Here is a 23,683-nt window from a genome sequence, read left to right on the forward strand (position 1 = left end):
AAGCATCATTTTTAATGTAATCGTCAGCCAAAAAAGTAAAAAATATACGAAAATAAAAAGGGAACTTATCATGGCAGTCCAAAATTAATCAAACACAAAGAAACGAATAAATAACATTTTAAGGCAAGCAAATATTACAGAGTCAAAAATAAAATATTTAAGAAAGTAAAATTATGCAAAATCTTGCGTCGTCTAGTTTAATGTCGTAAAATTTTACTTTTTGTAATAATTAATTAATATTTAAATATATATTCTGTAACAAAGCAAAAACAAAGGTAACGCAAAAGTATTGTAAACATCTATAGACCTAATAATTTCCAAAAAAAAAACAGTCACCAACTTAAAATAGCTCACCAAAAAGATTAATGGAAAAGCCTTGCGTGGCATGTGCAACAAAAAAATTAATTCTGGCATCCAAAATATAGAACTACTTAAAGTACGAACCCATATTATTATACAAGAAAATGATTTGAAATAAATTGAATCTTGTAATATATAGGATTGAGTTTTTATGAGTACAGAGTTTTAAATTGAAGGCTATTAGAAGCCCATTACTAAGCTACCTTACTAGCACGCCAAATCGAATTTGACGACACCGTCGTAGTCTGCTCCGTACTCAAAGATGGGCTTCCTCATCCATGGCCGGTTGAAGCTGGCGGAATAGGTGGTCTGCATGTAGCTAACCTCTTCCAAGAGTTGAGCGCACTTAAGGCGTTTGAGATAGTTATGTGTCTTCGTAAGATTCCCGAAGGCCTGCAGTCTGTCCACGTCCGTCGGCTGATTCGGAGGACCTCTCTTTTCAATATCCCTATTCGCGTGCAAGATACGCAGCCGCGGTAGCTCCTGGAACTCAAGGGTGTTGGTGCTAGTGAAGTTTCGCTTTAGATATTCGTGGTCCACGAGGTTCAAGCAGGACCGCCTGTTCCTCTCAAAGTTCTGGTAGGCCAATTTACGATGCTGCACGAAGAAAGGAACAGTTTCGGAGCGAGCGAAGGGAGCGCGGGTGTACGTATCCTGGCAGAGCGACCGATGGTGCTCGCAGCCACTCACCCGGAGTCCTGGCAGGATGGCGTTGCTCTGCTCCACCACTGCGTAGCGGCGCTCGGCCCAGTTGCCAATTAGCACTTCCGAGCCGTACGTGGGAGAAGCCATGCCGTCGGCCAGGGACTTTTGGGTTTTACTATTCATCCCTTCCCGGATTCCCAGCAGACAAATTAATTTTTAATGCCGGAGAGAAATAACAAAAAATATGCTAAATGATTACATCAAACGATTGACAGAAAGTGCTAGCCCCCTTCGCAACTCTCCAGTCAGTAAGGTAGTAAGTCTCATAATTGAAATTGTATTTTGTTTGTCAGGTTGTCCCAAAACGCTTTTTCGATTTTTGGACGATGTTCTATTTAAATTTCGTGCTCCTGTTACTTGTAAGCTACTAAAGCTTCAGGCTTTACAACTGTTTACAACGTATGGGTAAAAAATTTTCAAAAACGGCCATAAAGTATAAAGCCCTTGAAATTGTTCATCTTTAAATTTATTAATCAACAAAAATGGCATCATGTACATATAAACCGCCTGAGCAGTGATCATTTTGTTATCCTAGCTCTATTGAAAGGTTCCGAAAAATTTAGAGTAAGAAACTGTAGTTTTACCCATTTTGGTAAAAACTCGCTAGTTTGGCGGAAAAACCGCTGCAAGCTTGTGCTTTTCTTACATGACTTATCTAATTACCATCGTTTAAACATATTTTTATACAAATTTTACTACCTTTTCTTCTGATTTCGGCTTTAACGATGTGTGGCTAAACTATTTTCTTGATTTTTTTACCTGCAAGTTTTAAAATTATTATTCAACAAAAATGGCTTCATTGCTTGGTCAGAACATCTAACACTGCCTCAAATAGATAGTCGAGTGCCCCAACTATCCGATACCCGTTACTAAGAGAACATGGAGATTTAGACTTTTTTATCGGTTTTGAATTTCGAATTAAATTTTATCAAAATCGTACGACTGTTTCATATAGCTGCCATAGGAACGTTCGGAAAATTAGTGGGAAAATAATATGAAACAAATTATAGCTTTGGTGCTTTTTGACATATAAACTTCTAAGCTTGGAAATAACATTCTTTAATTAGTTCTGAATTCCGAATTAAATATTATTAAAATCGGACGACTATATCATATAGCTGCCATAGGAACGATCGGAAAATTGGTAAGAAAATAATACAATAAATAAAATAAAATAATACAAAATAATATAATATTGGGAATATAATTTTTTTATATTTTAAAGAATTTCGAATACTCTAACATATAGATGTCAAAAAATTAATCTAAAAAAAATTATATAATATTTTTTTAATATCACTGAATTTAGCTACAATCCCTAAAAATTTCACATGGTGTTACTAAAGTTGATTATTTCTTATAACTGCAAGGGTATACAAACTCCGGATAGCCGAAGTTAACTTCCTTTCTTGTTAAGACGAAAAAATATTTTAATACCCTTGCAGTGGGTATAATGATTTAAGTCAGAAGTTTGCAACGCAGTGAAGGAAACGTTTCCGACCCCATAAAGTATATATATTCTTCGTCACTAGACGAGTCGATCTAGCCATGACCGTCTGTCCGTCCGTTTCTACGCAAACTAGTCTCATAGTTTTAAAGCTATCGGGCTAAAACTTTCCCAAAAGTCTTCTTTTTGTTGCAAGTAGTATATAAGTCGGAACTAGCCGGATCGGACAACTATATCTTATATCTTCTGAATTTCGAATTAAATTTTAATAAGATCGGAAGACTATATCATATAGCTGCCATAGGAAGAATCGGGATACAATTTATTTACTAAAGTTGATTATTTCTTATAACTGCAAGGGTATACAAACTTCGGCTTGCCGAAGTTAACTTCCATGAAAACTGTGGCCACCTCAGTTTTGGGCGGGTTGTGGGTTTATAGTAAACGAGCGCGGCATTTTTTTTAAGCATAAAAGATGCAGGCACAACAGCTTTTTGCGAATTCTTGGCGTTGTAGTGGGCGTGGTACCCTGATTAAACAAAATTGCTCTGCGCAGAGGGCCTATGAAGTTACAGGCCAAGTCCGACCTCTTAAGCTCTTATAGTTTCCGAGATCTCGGCGTTCATACGGAAAGACGGACGGACGAACACGGCTAGATTAAGAATACATTTTATGCCCCTTTAGGCCCCATTTTTATAGAAAAGATAACAGTGACTTTAAATCGTATCATGATATGCTTTATTCACATTCGGCTGGATCTAACATTTTCAAAATAAGTGCGTTTAGTTGAACTGCACTGTTCTTAGTAAGATTGTGGCAGCGAGTCAGTATGGCGGTGCGTGCTATTTTCAATAGAGGTGCAACTGAGTATCGAGTAATACCTAAAATAATCGAGTACAGAAAGGGAAAGATGTAAGCTCAGAAGGTGAGACCACTTCTAGTGGTCCTTGTCTCTCCCCAACCAAATCCCACATAAATATTTTTTGGATCAATAATTGGTACACTTTGTTATCCTTTAACCGGGGCACCAAAGTAAGATTTATTTGAATTTAAAGTCTTAGAATTCATTCCCACACGGCCAGTGGCATTCAGTACGGACACCTCCGAGGGCTGCACTTTCAGGGAAGGCTGTTACATTTTGTCTGTTGTTCGGTATATATCAAGCTTTTTGAAGGGAAATAAAGTGATTTACAAATGACAAACTCCGCGCAAAATTTTTTTTTATTTTACATGTTTACTTAGGCTGTGACTTTATTGACAATGTTCTCGCTAGATATGGGACTAAAACTTAGTACAGTTTTCAGCGTCCCGGTGGGAGGCGGAAAATATAAAATTATTTTTAAATTTTATTATTGATCCATTGATTAGTGAAAATATGCCCAATTTAAGTAGGTTGTTGCGTCACTACTGGCGTGACATTCAGCTGAGATGAAGTAAGCAAAGCAAAGGCCTGCTGTATGCTCTGCAAGCGCAAAAAGGAGAAAAACTGTTACCACCCAACAATGAGTGGAAAATGTCCGTACTTCAGGAGGGCTATGCAAGGCACTCATAAGCGAGCAATATAGAAATAAAAGCTCCGGTGAATGCCTAGCAAATAGTAGCAAAAAATCGGCAATATGGAGCTGCGGAAACCCAAGGCGCCAGATTAGCAGGAAAAAAAGCGGAAATTGCTTCGCCAGTGCCCATGTGAATGGTATAGCTTTCTATAGCTGTTACCTACCGCCAAGCCTTATCCTCCCCCAGGCAATAACTGTGCTCGAAGAGATTGCAGAAGACGCCCGGGAAAATCGCCCTGCCATAATTGCGGGGACTTTAATGCCTGGGCTACGGAGTGGGGCTCCCCCCAAACAAACGCGAGGAGAAGGGCGCTACTGGAGAGCTTCGCCGCACTTGAGCTAGTACTGCTGAACTCTGGATCAAAACCGACTTTCTCTAGAGCCGGAACAAGTTCCATCATTGACCTCACATTTGAGAGCGCTGGACTGCCTTCGGGCTCCAGCTGGGAGGTTAGTGACGCCTATATGGGTAGTGAACATGCGGCAATAATTTGCACGATTAAGTCCACAAATGGCCCACCACGCGTTCCAAAGACCGTGGTAGGGTACAAAGTAGAAACGCTAGACCTGGAGATGGTGCAGATGTTGTTCGAGGACCTCTCTTCAAACGGATCAGCAGACGAAAGGGCAAACCGCATCGCAGATTACACCAAGGTATCCTGTGATGGGAAGGGGAAACCGCCATCAAGGAGAAGTCCGGCATACTGGTGAAACCAATCCATTGCGGAAGCCAGGAAAGAATGCCATAGAGCAAGACGCGCATACCAACGCTCAAGAGGAAGACTCGAATTCAGGGCACACCAGATGTACTACAGGGAAAACTGACGAGCCCTCGAAAAATCCATAAAAGAAAGCAAACGCAGGTGCTTTAATAATATTTGCGAAGAAATAGACTCCAACCCTTGGGGCTTCGCATATAAACTCGTCACAAAACGGCTTCGGGCATTTAGTAGACCATCGCCGACATGCCCAGTCATCCTAAAAAGGATAGTTGAAACCATATTCCCTGAGCAAGAGAGTATAGCACAGATTGTAGACACCAGAAGCACAAAGCTCAGAAGTCCTGAAGAAGTCCTTGAGGTTCTTAAGACATTAGAGGACGACAAGGCAATAAAGTACTAAAAATAGCCATAAAAGCAAACATAAAACAGTATGTTGACATGTATAATGCATGCCCAACAGAAGGTGTATTCCCTAGTCTCTGGAAAACCCAGCGGTTGGTACTCATACCGAAGGGGGACAAGCCAGCGGAGGAGCCTCCTTCATATAGGCCACTCTGCATGCTGGATACGGTGGGTAAAATTCTTGAAGGGATAATCCACTCCCGGCTAGAAGGTGCCCTTGTCGGAACTAACGGCCTCTCTGAGATGTAGTATGGTTTTCGAAAGGGACTATCACAATCGATGCCATTGGTAAACTGTGCGATATCGCAGACAAAGCCATTGAGGGAAAAAGGTGGTTGTACGGAACTAAGCAGTATTGCATAGCGGCAACATTGGATGTTAAAAACGCATTCAACTCCACTAGCTGTCACCACACACTAAATGCATTATGCAAACTTAATGTCCCAGTGAAAATACAGCGAGTAATACCTACTTCGAAAGCCGCCTTCTCCATTACGAAACTGCATCCAGGCAATCGATTCACAGGGTCACCGGGAGAGTCCCCCAAGGATCAGTCCTAGGCCCTTTGTTGAGGAATGTCATGTACGACGAGATCCTTAGGATCACGATGCCCGAAGGGGCACGACTCATTGGTTTCGCGTATGACGTAGCCATAGTAGTTACGGCCAAGAAACTCCCAGACGCAGAAAGAATCTGCAATGAAGCTGCAAAACGAGCAAGCGCATGGCTCGACTCTAAGGGTCTCACCTTGGCAGCTCATAAGACCGAAGCAGTCCTGATAAGTAGCAGGCAGAAAGTGGAAACGGCCACAGGTATATGCTGATGTTGGTGTTTTTTAAATATTTAATTCTACTCTTGCGAATATCATTATTTTATTATTCACTTTGAATAAAAATTTTAAAAAGCAGTTGACTATATCCTAGAGGTGCAATAGGATGGATCGGATAATTACTGTCAAAATAATTCAAATACCGTTAAGTTTTGTTTTTTGCAAACATATACGGTAGTAATTCAAAATGAAACGGAATTTTACTATTTCTGTAGATGGTTTTTAGTTTTCTAAAAATTTGAAAGGCTTCGACCTACAATGCTTCCACAGGAACTACCTGCAAGGGTTTAGAAACGTTGGCTGGCTGAAGATAGTTTCCTTCCTTTCCTTCAACATTTATTATAAAATGGGATTCCATTTTTATACCCTTGCAGAGGGTATAATGATTTCAGTCAGAAGTTTGCAACGCAGTGAAGGAGACGTTTCCGACCCCATAAAGTAAATAAATTCTTGATCAGCGTCACAAGACGCATCGATCTAGCCATGTCCTTCCGCCTGTCCGTCCGTTTCTACGCAAACTAGTCTCTCAGTTTAAAAGCTATCGGGCTGAAAGTCTTCCCAAAAGTCTTCTTTCTGTAGCAGGTAGTATAGAAGTCGGAACCAGCCGGATCGGACAACTATATCTTATAGCTCCCATAGAAACTATCGGGAAAAAAATTAAAAAAAAATCATGTCTTTCGTGTTTTTTAACATATACCTTTCTAAGCTTGGATATAACATTTTCAAATTAGTTCGGAATTTCGAATTAAATTTTATCAAAATCGGACGACTATATCAAATAGCTCCCATAGGAACAATCGGAAAATTAGTGGTAAAATAATATTGAAAAATTATATCTTCGGTGTTTTTTAACTTATAACCTCCTACGCTTGGAAATAACGTTTTTATTTGGTTTTGAATTTTGAATTAAATTTTATCATAATCGGACGGCTATATCATATAGCTGTCATAGAAACTATCGGATAATTGGTGGGAAATAATATGAAACAAATTATAGCTTTGGGGCTTTTTGACATATTACCTTATAATATTGGGAATATAATGATTTGAGTCAGAAGTTTGTAACGCAGTGAAGGAGACGTTTCCGACCCCATAAAGTATATATATTCTTGAACAGCGTCACAAGAATTAAAAAAACTATTGATTATTTTTTATAACTGTAAGGGTATACAAGCTACTTTTTTTTTGTCAAAATAAAACAATAAAATATGTTGGATTTTATGGTGTGATTATGATTTTGTGGGTAATGTTAATTTTTTATTAAATGTTATTTACTATGATTTTTTACTTCTTGGTATTGTCTATTGGTGTAAGTGTAGTAGTTACTCGAAGTTGACAGGAGTGTTTTTGTGCAAAAATAAAGGTGTTTACGTTTCGTGAGTGAAAGAATAGCGCCAGAATATTCACACCACGAGCGGATATCAGTAGAGAGGGGGTCTATATTTATTTGTGTATCATTGTTTATCTTTTTAAATAGTCGATAAGAATAACTAAATTTAGAACGTATATCAATTTTGTCAAATATTTTTGTGAAATCATGTGACATTACTGATAAGTGATTTTTCGTTGATAAGGAAGACGATATCAAATGGGCTAAAACCAAAAGATGGTCTGATATTGACTTCCCTTTTCATAATCCAGTTTGGCGACTATCGATAGAGTTGTTGTAGGAAACAAACCACCATAGCCGATTTTCAATGATTTTGTCTGGCGTTTTTGCGAAGCAAGAGTTGAGGGACATGGGGCGATAAGAGTTTAATGATGTTTTGTCTGTATTCGGTTTGAGAATTGGAATAATTTTACTTAGTTTATAATATTACGGTATGAAGATATTTAGAATATTGTTGAAGTGATCAAGTAGTAGGAGTTTACTGCTGGATGCAGGTTTTTTAGCATTTGGTAGGACACCCGATCGAGGCCTGGCGATTTTCCTTTTTGCTTTGAGAGAGCTATGTTTAGTTCCAGTGAGGAGATTTTATTTTTATCGCGCTAAAGGAAGGCTGGAAGTTTCGATGGATTGGCAGGATGTTATATTTGTGGTGGATGATGGCTGCTGGAAAATGTAGGTCACTTGATTCGGCAGACCAGATGGAGTACAGTTCGCCGGCTATCTTTAAGCTATTTGTAATTTTAGTGGATGCATTTGGCTGTGCGATGCAGTGGATGCCGATTCTAGAATCTCCGAAGGTTATTCCAGTTTTGGAGGTCGAGGAGTTTGGATTGATTTCCGAGGTGAATATTTCCATTTCGAGTTTCGTTTAGCTATTTCTATAAGTCTCGATCATGCTTTCGTGGAGTGCATACGCGTTTTTGCATTGCTGCGAAATTCTTTGTGAAGATTCTATGGACAAGTCCACCTTCATGGCAAATCAATTTGTTTTTGTGAACCCGGCAACTAAAGCTGCAGTGACAGTGCTCAGACTCTCCGATAGCTCTGGTGAATCGCGAAAACAAGTGAAACAGCGATAAAAAGGCAACAGTTCAATTTGTTGATCTGGCATATTACCGCTACTTCAAATTTAAATTCGAATTCAAATTCAATCAAAATCTTAATAAAAAACAAGAAAGAACGCTTAAGTCGGGTGCCTCGACTATCAGATACCCGTTACTCAGCTAAAGGGCGCAAAAGGGAAATGGAGCAGCAAAGTTATATATTTTACGGCGCCACCTACCGGCTATTTAATGTGGGCGTTGGAGTGGGCGTTGCACACTTTTAATTTTTAAATTTTGTTTCTACCATAAACCTTTTTAGTCTACGAGTAACGGGTAAATTAAAATTAAAAAAATACAGACATCCATTCCCCGAATTGTGCACGGTGCCTCCGGGGTGCAAGTTGCGCACCTTGCCCACTAGGCTACTACTGCTTTTGTAGACCATATTCTAAATGGGCTTTGTGTACTGGAAGTCGGTGAAGCAGTACAAAGCAGTGTACAGCTTCCGATATGCCCACAATGTCGGACTCCGAATCCGAAATTGACATCCATTCAAAGGTGATTAAGGCGCAACAGACTATGACTAATGCTCTAAATTCCTCATTACAAAAGTTTAGCAGCATTTATAAAGCCAGCTCCATCAACGCCCAGCCTTTACCATCCCATGGCATTGAACCCGAACTAGAAGCCATAGCCGTCGACAATGAACACTGATGGACCCCAAGGAACAACAAATTCCTTCCAGAATCCAGATCTTCCAATTATGCCAAGAAAATGCAGAGGAATTCAACTAGTCCTTAAACAACTGAGTCCGCCAACCGATTTGCTGAATTTTCGGATATGGACACAACCGCGGAAAAATGCAATCTTACCTAACAGTCAGCCAGTTAGTTAACAACCCTGATTAGGCTAGTACCAGCGCAGACTTAAGCCACGACAGCTACACCAACAACAAGAACAGCGTCGAACGCAACAGCAGTCAATCCAATAAGAATAGTATCGACAATTCTACTAAGAAACATCAACCCAATCCCAAGCCACCGTCGATTGTAATTAATAACTGCGAGAATCTTAACGGGCTTATTCGATGTATAGATAAAATCGTTCATCCGTCTAGCTCTATCATACGCAAATGTCACCAATGGTCATTCTTGTCACCAAAATCAACAGGGTGCCGATCCCAGTTGCAGCAACCTGCGAACCTGCACCAGAACCAATTCCCTCCACGGAGAACGAGCGATAGGACGCCAACGACGATAGCAACTTAGACCAAATGACCTCGGTTACGAACACAAACCATACCGACGACAGAACAACAACAATACCCAGAGACCCACCATCAGCAGCAGCAGTTCTTCCAGCAACACCATCAACGAAATCGCGAGCAAATTGTGGCTCGGTTTGACAAAATGCTTCAGATGATGATGCCAATGATGTCCCTTTAAACCAACCTCTTACCCCAAATAGCGCCAGGATCTGCACAAGCAGCCGCTGGTCTCCACTCAGCCTTTGCAGCCCAACCATGAGTCAAATTGGACTCAAAATCGGTGTGTGGCACTCGGTCGGCTTGACCAACAAGTCACTGGAGATGGAGCTTTTTGTAAAGCAACATCATATCGACGTAATGTTGTCCAGCGAAACTCATTTCTGCTCCAGATCATACTACCAGGTAAGGGCACATGATGTTCATCTTTCAAACCATCCTGCTGATTGCCATCGCGGAGGATCCGCAATTATCATCAAATCGTGCCTTAAATACTACCAATTCGTATGTATAGAACACCAAACGGCTTAGTACGTTGCGATCAAGGTTAGAACTGACCAAGGGGAAATAGTCATTGCGTCTATACTCGTATAATGTCCTCCAAATTCGCCTATCATAGACTTTGCCGTTTCCCAAGGAATTCGTTCTGACTTACCAAGCATCTCTTGTTGAACTAAGTTCGGACCACATCCCATTAATAATCCAGAACAGAGTATCCGCTTGTAAGCTATCTCGCAAAACGTGCATCCTTCCTTATAATGCAAATATATCACACTTTCAGAAAGCGATTTACGGTTTAGTTAGTCTTAACATGCAGCTGAACACTCCTGATGACATTGACGACTTTTAGAACTTAGTGTCCTGGATTTGGTGAGGCTTAAAAGGATATTGCGTCGCAGATTTATACGTTCTCAAGGCCCTGCTAACAACAGAGAATATCGTCAAGCTGAGGACGATCTTAAGAAATGTTTATTTAGAACAAAGAGTGAATACTTTGCTGATAAGCTGCGCAATGCTGATGCCACAAAGCCGTATGGATTAATTCTCTGGAGGGAAACAAGGAATATTAAACGACAGCCCCGTCGCCGAATATCAATAAAGCGTGCCGACAACACGTGGTGCAGGTCGGACAGCGAAATTTCAATGCTCTTTGCTGAGGAACTATAGAGCTGCATTCAGCCATTCAATCTTGCTACGCCGGAAGACGTGGAAAATACCCTAGCATTCCTAAATGCCAGCCGAACCTATCCCACATGTGAGTCCAGAAGAGGTCTGTCTTCAAATTCGCAAGTTGCAACGCAGTAAGGCTCCGGGTTTCGACGGGATCGACAGCAGAATTGCCAAGCCGTTGGAAAGGAAATGTGCTGGGATCGATGATACCGAAGCCAGGAAAATCGAGAAGCCTTGTTGCATCCAACCGACCAAGAAGTCTACTGCCCACCTATTCGAAAGAATATTCCTTGTAAGAATAATGGCAGTAAGAAGTGTGCAGGACGCCATTCCAAACCACCAATTTGGAGTTAAAAGTCACCATGGAACTCCAGAGCAAGCACATCGGGTAACGCAGCACATCCTTGGAGCGTTTGAAAACAAGCAGTCTTTATTGACGTCACAAAAGCTTTTGAACGCGTTTGGTACGATGGTTTGCTTTTTAAGTTGAAAACTCTCCTGCCTTCTTCTGAAATTGTATTAGATTATTATTAAAACGAAATTTTATGGTAGATGTGAGATGCGAAAGATCCTCTACCAGATGCATTCGAGCTGGCGTACCTCAGGGTAGCGTTCTTGTACCGGTTCTATACACTCTGTTTACCGCTGACCTGCCATACCCTCTTGGCTACATACGCTGATGATACAGCCTAAGCGAATTAAATCACTCAACACTTTTTGGATTTTTATGGCGAATGGACGAATCGATGGAATATTTCGATAAACGGGAATAAATTTCAGCACTGTCACTTCTCTCTTAGAAGTAAAATTCTCCCCAGAGTGAAATTCCAGGACACAGACATACCGCAATCAGCCCAGGCTCAATATATGGGCTTGATTCTGGACAAACGTCTTACATGGTGCCTCGATATAATTAAGATCACAGCAACATGTCGGGCTAAGCTCCGGAAGCTAAATTGGATGCTTAAAGGTTCAAGTGAACTCAGTCCTAGCAACAAGATATTGCTGTACAGGCCGGTAGTGGTTCCGTCATTCACGTACTGCATAAAAATATGGGGAACCGCTTCAGAGTCAAATATCAAGAGGGTCCAAAGAGTGCCAAACTGGGCGCTACGTACGATTGCAGATGCGCCTTAGTACTTAAGGAAAGAGGTCATAGCTTGCGATATTAACTTCCCCACGGTGCGAGAGCAGATCAACTAGCCCACACCAACCATCTAGCAGCATCCCTGGCAAACCCACTACAAAGAGGAGAAGGATGAAGCGTCGGCACCCTGGCGATCTTTGGGCTCGAGAACTTCGTCGTACACCTGTCTTAAAACAATAATGTAGAACTGTCTCTGTTATAAATTTGTTAACTTCCATATTTTACGTAATCACGGTTTTTGCGTTTTGTGACCCCCTACAATTATGCGAATTTTTGCATGTCTAGTAGCTGAGTTTTGTGATGCAAAATACACACCACTCGTTTTGCATATGCGCCCTTGAAGTTGGTTTTGTACCGACGGACAGTTCCAGTCTTAGGGAATCTAGAGTTAAAGTGGGGAGTGTGATTATAGCACATTCAATATATAAAATGTAGTTAAAGCTTACCTGCAAATATTTGTTGTATTTATTTATTGATATCAAGAGAGCTCTGCGTTGTATTAGGTCCAGAAAATTGCTCTCTCATTGTTCTCGGAAACCATTATTTCAGAGACACCCTGAACAACACGTATAGGAGGAGGGAAAAACCTATCAGTTAGAATTTGAAGTAATCCACTTCTAAATTCTGTACAACATTTTTCAGAACGACATTTACTGATCTATGTCATCCAGTTCCGCCTCTTCTTTGTTTTCCAAACGGCTTCCAAACACGTCGTGCGGCAAAATTAACCCAGACACTTCCCGGTTTAATGGGGCCATTATCCTTTCAACTCGGTTGAAAGCTCTTCTTCCTGAAATAGAAATGGATTTTACAATATTACTATTACTTAGATAAACACTTTACCTGCAGCATTTGTGGCAACAAAAATGGCATCCAAATTGTATGCCTTGTATGGGAAATAACCTTCCCATATCTGGGACTTTTATCAGAGCCACCGTCGGAAGTTATAATAACCACAGGCTTGACTAGTCCTTCATCGGTCCTTGCTATTGATTTAAAAAGACTCTAGCCTCACATTACTGTCGAAATCTCTAGCATGAGTTCCACCAGTAGAGTAGTAGTAGAAGAATGCTTTTCACTTCTTATGCTTTTAAATGTGGGGTCAGAATAACCAACAGCTTTCGTGATCGTGATGTGGCAGCTTGACCTTATTTTTAAGATGCATACGCAGAGGTGCTTGCTTGTTTGCAGCAGTCAAACCAATTCGCACCCTAGCCTTGTCGTCTTGTGACAAAAAAACATTTGAGCAGGGCCGTGAGCAGCTTTCAAGATATTTTATAGATGCTGTAGCAAATTATCCATCTATATGCTGCTTGTAAAAATCTGTAAAAATCTCGACAAAGCTTTAGCGGTACCGTTCTCACATGACGTTTTCCTTCAATCGAGGAAGAGTTTCTGGGCAATAGTCTTAGATAGGTTGCGCTTCTCGACAAGTTAAACACTTCTTTTTTGAGCTCTTCTGACAAGGTTAGTGCGCCTCCTCATTGTTGAAGTATTTCCTGCGCTTGGACTGCTGCTCTCTGAGTTAAGGATACAATATTTGCCTTTTCTTGCGCAGGCTACAGAAAGATTTTTTCGCTGTTGACATTAGTTTTTGTCTTTTCGTCTACAATAGTGAACTATTTGAGTGAGTTAGTTGCTCTGTTAACTAATATTTTTGATTATTATTTACTTACCATGTTCATTCCTTAGATCGATGGAATTGACATTTGAATCGGTCACTGATTGAGGAATATGATTTCCATTTTCCTCTACAATTTAAAAGTTTTTGGGTGATTTGTTTATTCACCAATATTAAAATAGTTTTATAATTCAATTACCCTGCTGAGACCTTAGATCGATAGAATTTTCATTATCGATCGCTGAGTGACGAACCTCGTTTTTGGGAGTACATGTATTCTGTAAATAGTTAAAAAAAATATAATAATTTGTCCACCAACATGCAAAAACATGTGTTTGTCACAATTTATAACAAAAATTTTTTTTGGCAACACTATGAATGTCAGTCATAAAAAATGACATAATTTTGAGTTTTTTTTTGTACCACCTGATTTTTATTATTTTTTATCACATCTTTTATATATGTTTGAAAATTTTTTCTTTGTGACTTCCATATTGCCGATGCTTCCTTTTGGCAATCCGACGATCTTTTATCTGGATATCGCATCTTTATATATAAAATGTAGTTAAAGCTTACCTGCAAATATTTGTTGTATTTATTTATTGATATCAAGAGAGCTCTGCGTTGTATTAGGTCCAGAAAATTGCTCTCTCATTGTTCTCGGAAACCATTATTTCAGAGACACCCTGAACAACACGTATAGGAGGAGGGAAAAACCTATCAGTTAGAATTTGAAGTAATCCACTTCTAAATTCTGTACAACATTTTTCAGAACGACATTTACTGATCTATGTCATCCAGTTCCGCCTCTTCTTTGTTTTCCAAACGGCTTCCAAACACGTCGTGCGGCAAAATTAACCCAGACACTTCCCGGTTTAATGGGGCCATTATCCTTTCAACTCGGTTGAAAGCTGTTCTTCCTGAAATAGAAATGGATTTTACAATATCTTTTATATATGTTTTATATATGTTTGAAAATTTTTTCTTTGTGACTTCCATATTGCCGATGCTTCCTTTTGGCAATCCGACGATCTTTTATCTGGATATCGCATCTTTTATGATTTAAACAACGATTGAAATAGTTTATAGTTTGATTCCTTTGCAAATCACACGAGAACAAGGCACAACCGAAACTTTAAAAGCGATTACGATTAATTTCATAATTTCACAACGAACAGCTGATTTTCGATATACAAGTAATATAGTGTATATCGACTTAATTAAAGAGTTGCATTCGGTACTTATAGACGGAGTAATCAGCGCGAAACCTATTTTTGAATAAATACTTTTAACAACAAAATTTTTATAAAATGATTACATAATCATTGTTCATTAGTTGGTGGTTGCGTGGTGTCGGAAGCTGTGGACATCTCTTCCTCGATTTCGTATCGAATTGATTGATGGTCGAATATTACTTCCCGAGGGTTGATCTGCTTGGTGCGCAGCGGTTTTTGAATATAGTAGTCGCATATTTGGATTGTTGATAAGAAATCAATAATTAGTTGCGGGGTCGCGGGGGTGGTTCGCTTCGGAGGCTTCAAGGTTTAGTACTTGAGAGAACACAAAATTGGCAAAACCGTTCGAATCGACTGCCGAAATTGAAATGAAATGTGGTATGTAATATTTTTCTTTTAAAAAAAAAGAAAACAAAAAAGAACGCTATAGTGGAGTGCCTCGACTATCGGAAACGCTTCCTTCTACCTGGTACATACTTTCTGACGAATCTAGTATACCCTTTTACTCTACTAGTCACGGGTATAAATAATGAATTTGAATTTAAATTTGAAGCTGGGTGCCGGAAAATACGTTTTAGGTTAACTCTTCTAAAATGCCACATTCTATTATTTAAGGCAAATTTTTCCGAGCAAATACTAATAATATATTCTCATAATATTATTATATATGACCTTTCAAACTCATTTAAATGGCATGAGTTCGAGCCCACAAAAAGTCAAACACAAGTTTTCAGAATTGGATTTGTAAACAATTATGTGTTCAATAACAAAAGAAAAAAACAAATTTTAGAAAACGTTAAAATAATAATAATCTAAACTAGCCTAGCGCGCTGTGTCTGTGGTGCAGCGGTGGTAATGCTCTCGATTTCTTTTGATTTTGATAAAATTTAATTCGACCCCATAAAGTACATATATTCTTGATCAGGATCACTAGCCGAGTCGATATGTCTGTCTGTCCGTCCGTTCGTATGAACGCTGAGATCTCGGAAACTATAAGAACTATTCATACTACGCATCCTACGCAGCGCAAGTTTGTTTCAGCAGGTTCCACTCTAACGCCCACAAATGGGTAAAAGGCTTAAATCTGTCAGACGCTTGCTTGCTGCTTAAATATGTAACAGTCAGAGGGAAGTGTTTTCGACCTCATAAAATATATATTCCTTATCAGGTTGACAAGCCAAATCGATCTATCCATGCAGTGGTCTCTTCAATTTATATTGTTTGAGCCAAAAAACCGTTTTCCACGCCTACAAACCGCACAAGATTTATCATCGGCAAAATGCTTTCTTTACTGTAAGAACAATAATAAACAGGTTTAAATTTTCGTTATAAACAAAAATATATTATATATACAATAAAATTCTAAGTGATTATGTTATTAAAAATATTACAAGATTTTACAATTTTTAATTTAAATTTTGTCATATCAAAATGATACGAAGTCAAAAAGCATGATACGAAATCATATCAACTACAATATTTATTAAGAATCCGTATCACATTGGCAGGAATTCATATTATTTTGATATGTTTTTCATGTGTATTTATGGTATTAGATATGGTATCACATATTCAATTGTATTTACATGAAAATCATTTATTTACTTATTGGACAGCGCAAAGTGCTTGTCGAGGTTGGACTAGCCAGGATGCCGAGTTGGGCAAGTTGGAACCCACTTTTTCTATGACTTATCTATTGAACAAAATGAAGTACACCCTGGCGTTTTGGAAAACCTGCATAGATACATTACCAAGTTCTCGAAATATGATTGTATGAGACCAGAAATATATTAAAAATATATAATATAAGCAAATGTATAGAAATTACAGAAACCACAAAAGTAAAATCGAAACCTATTAATAACAGATCAATCTGATATAAAAAATAACAAAACCATAATGCAAATACCATTTTGATTTTTTGAAAATATTAATTTGTATTTTCAAAAATTAGAATATGCCATAGCATCATAAGGGAACAAATATTGCAAATATACGCGGTTGATGACCAGTTTTGGTATTTTATTTTCTCTTTCTTTAGGCTTAACAACAAAAACTGGCCCAAAAAAACATATACTATTTTCAGACTATTATTTCTTGATTGTCCAATGTTGGTAAATGTGGTAATATCTGACCTACATTTACGGTCGCACTGACTGGAATACAAGCAAAAAATTGAAAACTACAAATTGTAAGAAATGACTAAAAAAAAGGATATTTCACTTCTATAAGGAAGTTGAGTTGATCTGTATTAAGAAAGGACGAAAAAACGATAATATTAAAATATTACTTACATAGTCATAATTGATTTTCGGCGTTGATGCCGAAAAGCTCGGTTGTCCGATCCGGCTGCTTCCGACTTATATACTAGCTGCAATAGAAAAAAGACTTTTGGAAAAGTTTCAGCCCGATAGCTTTAAAACGGAGAGACTAGTTTGCGTAGAAACGGACAGACAGACGGACATGACAAGAATATATGTACTGCAAGGGTATAAAACACCGAAGATATAATTTTTATATCCTTGCAGAGGGTATAATAATTTCAGTCAGAAGTTTGCAACGCAGTGAACGAAACGTTTCCGACCCCATAAAGTATATAAATTCTTGATCAGCGTCACTAAACGAGTCGATCTAGCCATGTCCGTCTGTCCGTCCGTCCGTCTGTCTGTCCGTTTCTACGCAAACTTGTCTCTCAGTTTTAAAGCTATCGGGCTGAAACTTTCTTAAAAGTTTTCTTTCTATTGCAGGTAGCACATAAGTCGGAACCAGCCGGATCGGACAACTATATCTTATAGCTCCCATAGGAACTATCGGGGAAAAAATTTAAAAAAATTATATCTTCGGTGTTTTTTAACATATAACCTTCTAACCCTGGAATTAACATTTTTTAATTAGTTCTGAATTTCGAATTAAATGTTATCAAAATCGGAAGACTATATCATATAGCTGTCATAGGAAAGATGGGAAAATTGGTGGGAAAATATAATATAACATATTTTAGCTTTGGTGATTTTTGACATATAACCTTCTTAGCTTGGAAATTAGTGGGAAAATAATATGAAAAAATGATTTACTAAAGTTGATTATTTCTTATAACTGCAAGGGTATACAAACTTCGGCTTGCCGAAGTTAACTTCCTTTCTTCTTTTAACACATAACCTCCTACGCTTGGAAATACGATTTTTTATATTTTTAAGAATTTCGAATTCAATTATATAAAATCGAACTACTCTAATATATAGATGTAAAAAAATGGTTTAAAAATAAGAATCAAATAATTTGTTGTTTAATATCACTGAATCCTTAAAAATTTCACATGGTGTTACTAAAGTTGATTATTTCTAATAACTGCAAAGGTATGCGAAGTTAACTTCTTTTTTTGTTTTATTTGTAGTTTTTGGTTTTTGACTACTTTTTTGTAGGTTGAATACTAATATTTATATTGATATTTTAATATCCTGAATATTATAGAAAACGTTAATTAGCTTAATATAAGAAACCTTTGTTCACCACTTTTGGAAAATCCAGCTAGTTTGGCAAGAAAGCAGCTATAAATAGCTTAATTTTGTACACACATAACTTGTGAACTACTAAAGCTACAGACTTGTGCTGTAGCCGTTAGAAAGGTATTTTTAAATTCTTTGTACGCTTTCCTAACATGATTTGTCCTAACACCATCGTTTAAGGATTATGACCAAAAGTGTTTTTGTTCCGATTTTTCTTGTATTATTTTTCCTTTTGATCAAAAGCGGCAATAAGTTTTAAAGTGTATACCTTTTGACATTTCCTAACGTTTTACATATAACACATTTATGTATAACTGACATCCCTTAACGTTTTATAAAGTCACGTTTTATAATTTGTATTTAACAAAAAGGGACACATGTACTAGTTCAACACCTATACCATTGTTTGAGCGAAATCCATTTATTTTAGGGTTCTAGCATCATTTATATTGTTAACAGTTAAAAACAAAAACTTCTGATATCGATGAAAAACACCTCCTAACAAGGTAAAATTCTAGTGAAGACGACACCCACAGCATACAAAAGTTTTGTTACGAAAATGTATTATACGATATACCAAATAAGTATATTATCTTAATTTTTTGTACATTCTTTACATCATCATAAATGTCCAAGAACTATCAATCGAGTATTTTTGCATATAAATTTTGATCCCTTATGTTGCCATACCATATTTGTATTTTCGAACATGACGAATTGATATTTTCAAACATATCACCATGGTATTTTTCATGACAGATTGATATGCGCGCATATCAAATTTGTGACTAATTTATGGAATTTTGAATACCAGTATGGTATTTTTCAATATAAAACTGCTTTCTTATCAAATTGAAAGTCTTTACCAACAAACGGATATAAAAATATAAAATTCTTTATTAAGATTAAATTTTTAATTTTTTGGGGCCAATTGAAAAATTGGCAAACAAAATAATATGTTAGTTTTGAGAAATCCTTCAAAATCGCGCTTTGCGTGTTACTTTTGAACAGAGCATCCCATTTTGACATTTGAAAAGGCCATTCGACGCGTATTTTAATTGAGAATAAAACTAGGTGAATAGCGGGCTGCATCTAGTATAGAAGAGGCGGCCGAAAATACTTTCAGTTGGAATATTGAGCTGAAAATTGTTGTTCTGCTATATAGCTCCAAAAGGATAAATAAAATAGGGAAAGAAAAAAAAAAAACCATATGTTAAAGCTCGATATTCTTTAGGGCAAAGATATCTTAGAATATATGTATTTTATTAAAACAATCAATTTAAAAATTCATAATTGAGCAATAGAGATGTTTTTCGATTTTACAATAATGTTTGCCTGTCAAAACATCGGAAAAGCATTGTTTTCTACACCTCTTTTGACCAATTGAGCCTCCAAAAAAAGAAAACATTCACTAGTATTAATAAAATAGGGTTAGAGGGACTCACAACTTTTTCTTTATCTGAAATCTATGTATATATAAAAACACACCACTCGAAAGGTCACTAATGAAACACGAATTTTAAAACGATAACACAACACATAATATCATACAAATTTCTCAGTTTTATAGTAAATACCTTTATTTTCAATATTCATTTTAAATCACGATGATTTCACGCGATTTAATACATAGTAGAAAATAATTTTTTGTGGAAGCTAATTTTTAAGCTGCGATCTCTGTAACGTTTTTGTCGCACTTATTTTGCTATTCGTAGTGCGTACGAATATTAGGAACCCCAAAAACGAACTATTATAATGAAAAAGTATTACCAATTTCACCCTCCTGGTGCGCTTCGTCACTACGTAGAGAGCCGTCCACAATTGTTAAAATAGAGCCAAAAAATAATATCCGAAATCAAGTATAAGTCGCGCTTAAATTTAGGATTCGTTTTTTTCAGAGTGTGTTTTCTCAGAAAATCTACTTGAATTCACGAAATAGGCGATTTTGCCCTATTTGCATGGTGTAAGTTAAGACATTTGGACTTACTCCTCGTTCTTACGCTAGTTTTATTCTTAATGCGAGTACGCAAAAAATGACATCCATATTGTTGAAATCAAATCCCCCTTCCTACTTACTTGAATGCGAAACTATGCACTAGTTAGAAGAAAATTTCTACTAATGAATAAGTTACCTATAATAATAAAACACCTATTACTCTAAAATGTAGTTAACTTATCTTATTATTTGCAAGCTTGTCTTGAGTGTAACCTAGCTGATCTGTTCGTGTAAACGCTGTGATTTTGGAGACTAAAAAGCTAGAGATTGAGATTGCACATAAGTATTAAATCAGTTATTTTAACCAATACGCCACCAAGCCGTTAGGGCACCGTTATTTGGAGTTATAAGCTCGGTGCTTATAATGCATTGGGCGGAAAGTAAGTAACAGACAGATATTCTTGATCAGGATCACTAGCCGAGTCGTTCTAGCCATGTCCGTCTCTCCTTCCGACCGTATGAACGGTGAGTTCTCCGAAACCAAACGTAGTTAACGCCCACAAACCGCCCAAAACTGTGGCGGCCACAGTTTTCATGCTGGAAAAAAATGTTAACCGAAATGTAATAGCCTTATCAATAACCATCGATTGTCTCTAAAAAAAAGTTTGCCACGCCCACTCTAATGCCCGCAAATGGCCAAAACGCTTTAATCTGTCTGCCACCCACATTGACATATGTATATTGAAATAGCTGGTAGGTGGCGCTTTACAGTATTGCTTTGCTGCTTTTATATCTCTCTTAAGCTGAGTAACGGGTATCTGATAGTCGAGGTACTTAACTATAGAGTTCTTTTCTGTTTTATCGGTTGTATCCTGTGCGACAAAATAAACACAATTAGGCCTTCAGCTGCCCCACCAAAATTCTGAGAAAATTAAATAAATGTACATCCAAATGTATTTACTACATAATGTTTATTATATTCAGTAAATATTTGTTTCGCGATATTCCACAGATAAATATTTAATATATTAGTATTGTTACCGTTGCTTAATTAATTTAATTTTTACGATTTTCAATATAAAATTTAGGAAATCATAAATTAAATTCTTTTGCTTAGTTCAACATTGCTAAGAGATGGGTACAATAAAACAACGATGACAGTGCAATTTAAATTATGTCTAGTGCTTTGGGGTAATCCTTTAAAAATTTCGGAAATATGAATGTGTAGTTAATAGTGGCATTTAAATATTTATATGTAAATACTTTAAAGCTTACATTTAATAGCACAGATAGGTATAGTTATTTTTATGTTAAGCTTTTTTCCATGTAGTATTTTACGAACTTGTTAGTTTGCCATTAGTTTGTACATTTTAATTAACCGAACTCTATTGGAAATATAATTGAGTGAATAATGAAATCAGGCTACATACTTCTGGAGCTATAGAATCAGCCGGCATTGTTAGACATTTACATTTACGTGTATTATTCATGGACAGTCATGAATATTCCTGTGGTTAATAGCTCGTTTAGTATAATCAATCATTATAAATTATTGAATATTGCAAGGACTGATTCTGGGCATTCCTTACATACACAACATTGAGTAATTAAGTTTAATTTTTATATATTTAATTATACCTGTTTTGACTATTAGGTGTATGCATATTATTTGGTGCACTATTTATCTTCCTTTAGATATTAAGTTTCTCATTACGCTTAATTTTCTAGTTATTGTTACCATTGTGGATGAGATGTGAGTGAATGAGAATGGATGTGTAAATTTGTGTTTTTATGTATAGTGTACGAGTACTAATAGTATATCATTATGCGTGGGTAATTTTAATGAGCCGATGATTGTTTGCTCTGTTGATCGAGCTTTTTCCATTCTAATTTTTCCTTTTTTATATTTGGTACGCTTTATATCGACCTCGCCATCCATTTTTTAAGGGCATTAGTTTATTGTAACGCACTTCTCTCCCAATAATTACCCACATATCAATTTTTTACTCTTTCACAGTATAGCCGCGTAAAAGTTGAAAATAAAAGTATTATTTCATCCAAAAGGAACACAATTTGCATTGTTTAATCTTTCCATGGATAAATAAAGGGTTTTATGAGGCAAAAGAGAGCAGATAGAAGTCTTGAAAATATAATGAAGATGCACTTGACTCATAATGCCTTCCATTAAAAGTGGTAGTATTGTCAAAATAGGTACAAGGAGAATAATGGTAAGCGAAGTACGTTGTGATTTAGAAAAATGGAGAAGTAAGGTTGATATGAAATGTTCCTTTTTTTTTCAAATTTTTCTTTTTTTTTCTTGCCTTGATATATGAGAGCGTTTCTCTGACGAGCTAAGCCTGACCTTACTGTGTGTGTGTGTTTAAATAAATAATTTCTTTATTGGTCCATTAATTGCAGTGTGGCACAAAAATAAATTACACTCAAAAAATTGTGAATTATGACGAATGCTTTTATAGTTTATTGATCGAAAGCAGCGACAACTGTGATATGCACCGGTGCATAATTAAACTGTGGTTCTACGTGTGAAAATGCCTTTCATGGGTTCTTTCTCTGAGTTATGATATGAATCGAATGTCAATGATATTTAAGAGTTTAGTTGTATAGTTTTTATAAATCTTGGGATATTTCTTTATATGTATTAAAAATGCATTAATTGACTAATGAGATGCATACTTTTGATTACAATTCGCAAGATACGTTGCATTGGTATATGTCGTTTAATGGCGGTATTGCATCTGCATTAAATTTAACCCCAAAACTGAAATTTTAAACTACACATCTTCAAGCTATTCTAAGAATAAACACTTGAATTAAATATACGCTCGTAATTCGATAAATTACTTAACATTTGAGTAATCGCGTGCAGTTCGCCCTGTGACATTTTGCAATTGGCATAGTGCTTTAGTTCTATTCTATGTAGAAAAACCTGTTCAAAACAAGAACAATTTCGATCGAATGTTTTAAAATGTAAAATGTTCCATAGCTGAATCTTGACTCTCCATTTAATGTTTCAATGGAGAAATTGCTAGCGCGCTAGAGTTTCAATTTGCGTTCATTTAAGATACACAAATTGAGTGTATGCTTCTCAAATACCGAATAAGTTATATAACAATGTTACCAAAACAAAAACCATGTTTTATTTAACTACGCCTTGCTATGTCCTTTTCTTGCCTTCCTTAACTCACATCCATTATTTCCATTTGTGTTGACGGATACCTAGATTAATCTGTATTTGCCTGTAGGACTTTGTCGGATTCAACCAAATCAAGTAACCGGTTTCCAGTTGCATCGCTGCGGGGAAAATAGTATATCAGACATTAAAGTTTCAA

General features: G+C 37.1%; 2 protein-coding genes across 3 annotated transcripts in view; both read right to left on the bottom strand.

Moving 5' to 3' along the window:
* Window positions 1-465: 465 nt before the first annotated feature.
* Window positions 466-1,301, bottom strand: LOC108030796 (uncharacterized). Of its 2 annotated transcripts, XM_050886604.1 has the most exons (2): window positions 1,051-1,301; window positions 466-957 (listed from the first exon to the last, which is right to left on the bottom strand). In XM_050886604.1, exons 1-2 carry the CDS (start codon window positions 1,186-1,188, stop codon window positions 568-570), a joined length of 528 nt encoding a protein of 175 aa, XP_050742561.1. In that variant the 5' UTR covers window positions 1,189-1,301; the 3' UTR covers window positions 466-567. The 2 variants fall into 2 exon arrangements, with proteins under 2 accessions (XP_050742561.1, XP_016959365.1); XM_017103876.3 differs by having other exon boundaries at window positions 466-1,300.
* A 19,984-nt stretch (window positions 1,302-21,285) lies between these two features.
* The window catches only part of LOC108030822 (calcium-transporting ATPase type 2C member 1), a 36,618-nt gene continuing 34,220 nt past the window's right edge, over window positions 21,286-23,683 (bottom strand). Inside the window, exon 5 of the transcript XR_001768530.3 lies at window positions 21,286-23,645. The gene's annotated coding sequence lies outside the window, so the exon portion shown is untranslated. The remainder of the gene's footprint in view (window positions 23,646-23,683) is intronic.

The sequence above is a fragment of the Drosophila biarmipes genome, chromosome 3L (assembly GCF_025231255.1).
Source record: "Drosophila biarmipes strain raj3 chromosome 3L, RU_DBia_V1.1, whole genome shotgun sequence".
Taxonomy (NCBI): Eukaryota; Metazoa; Arthropoda; class Insecta; order Diptera; family Drosophilidae; genus Drosophila; species Drosophila biarmipes.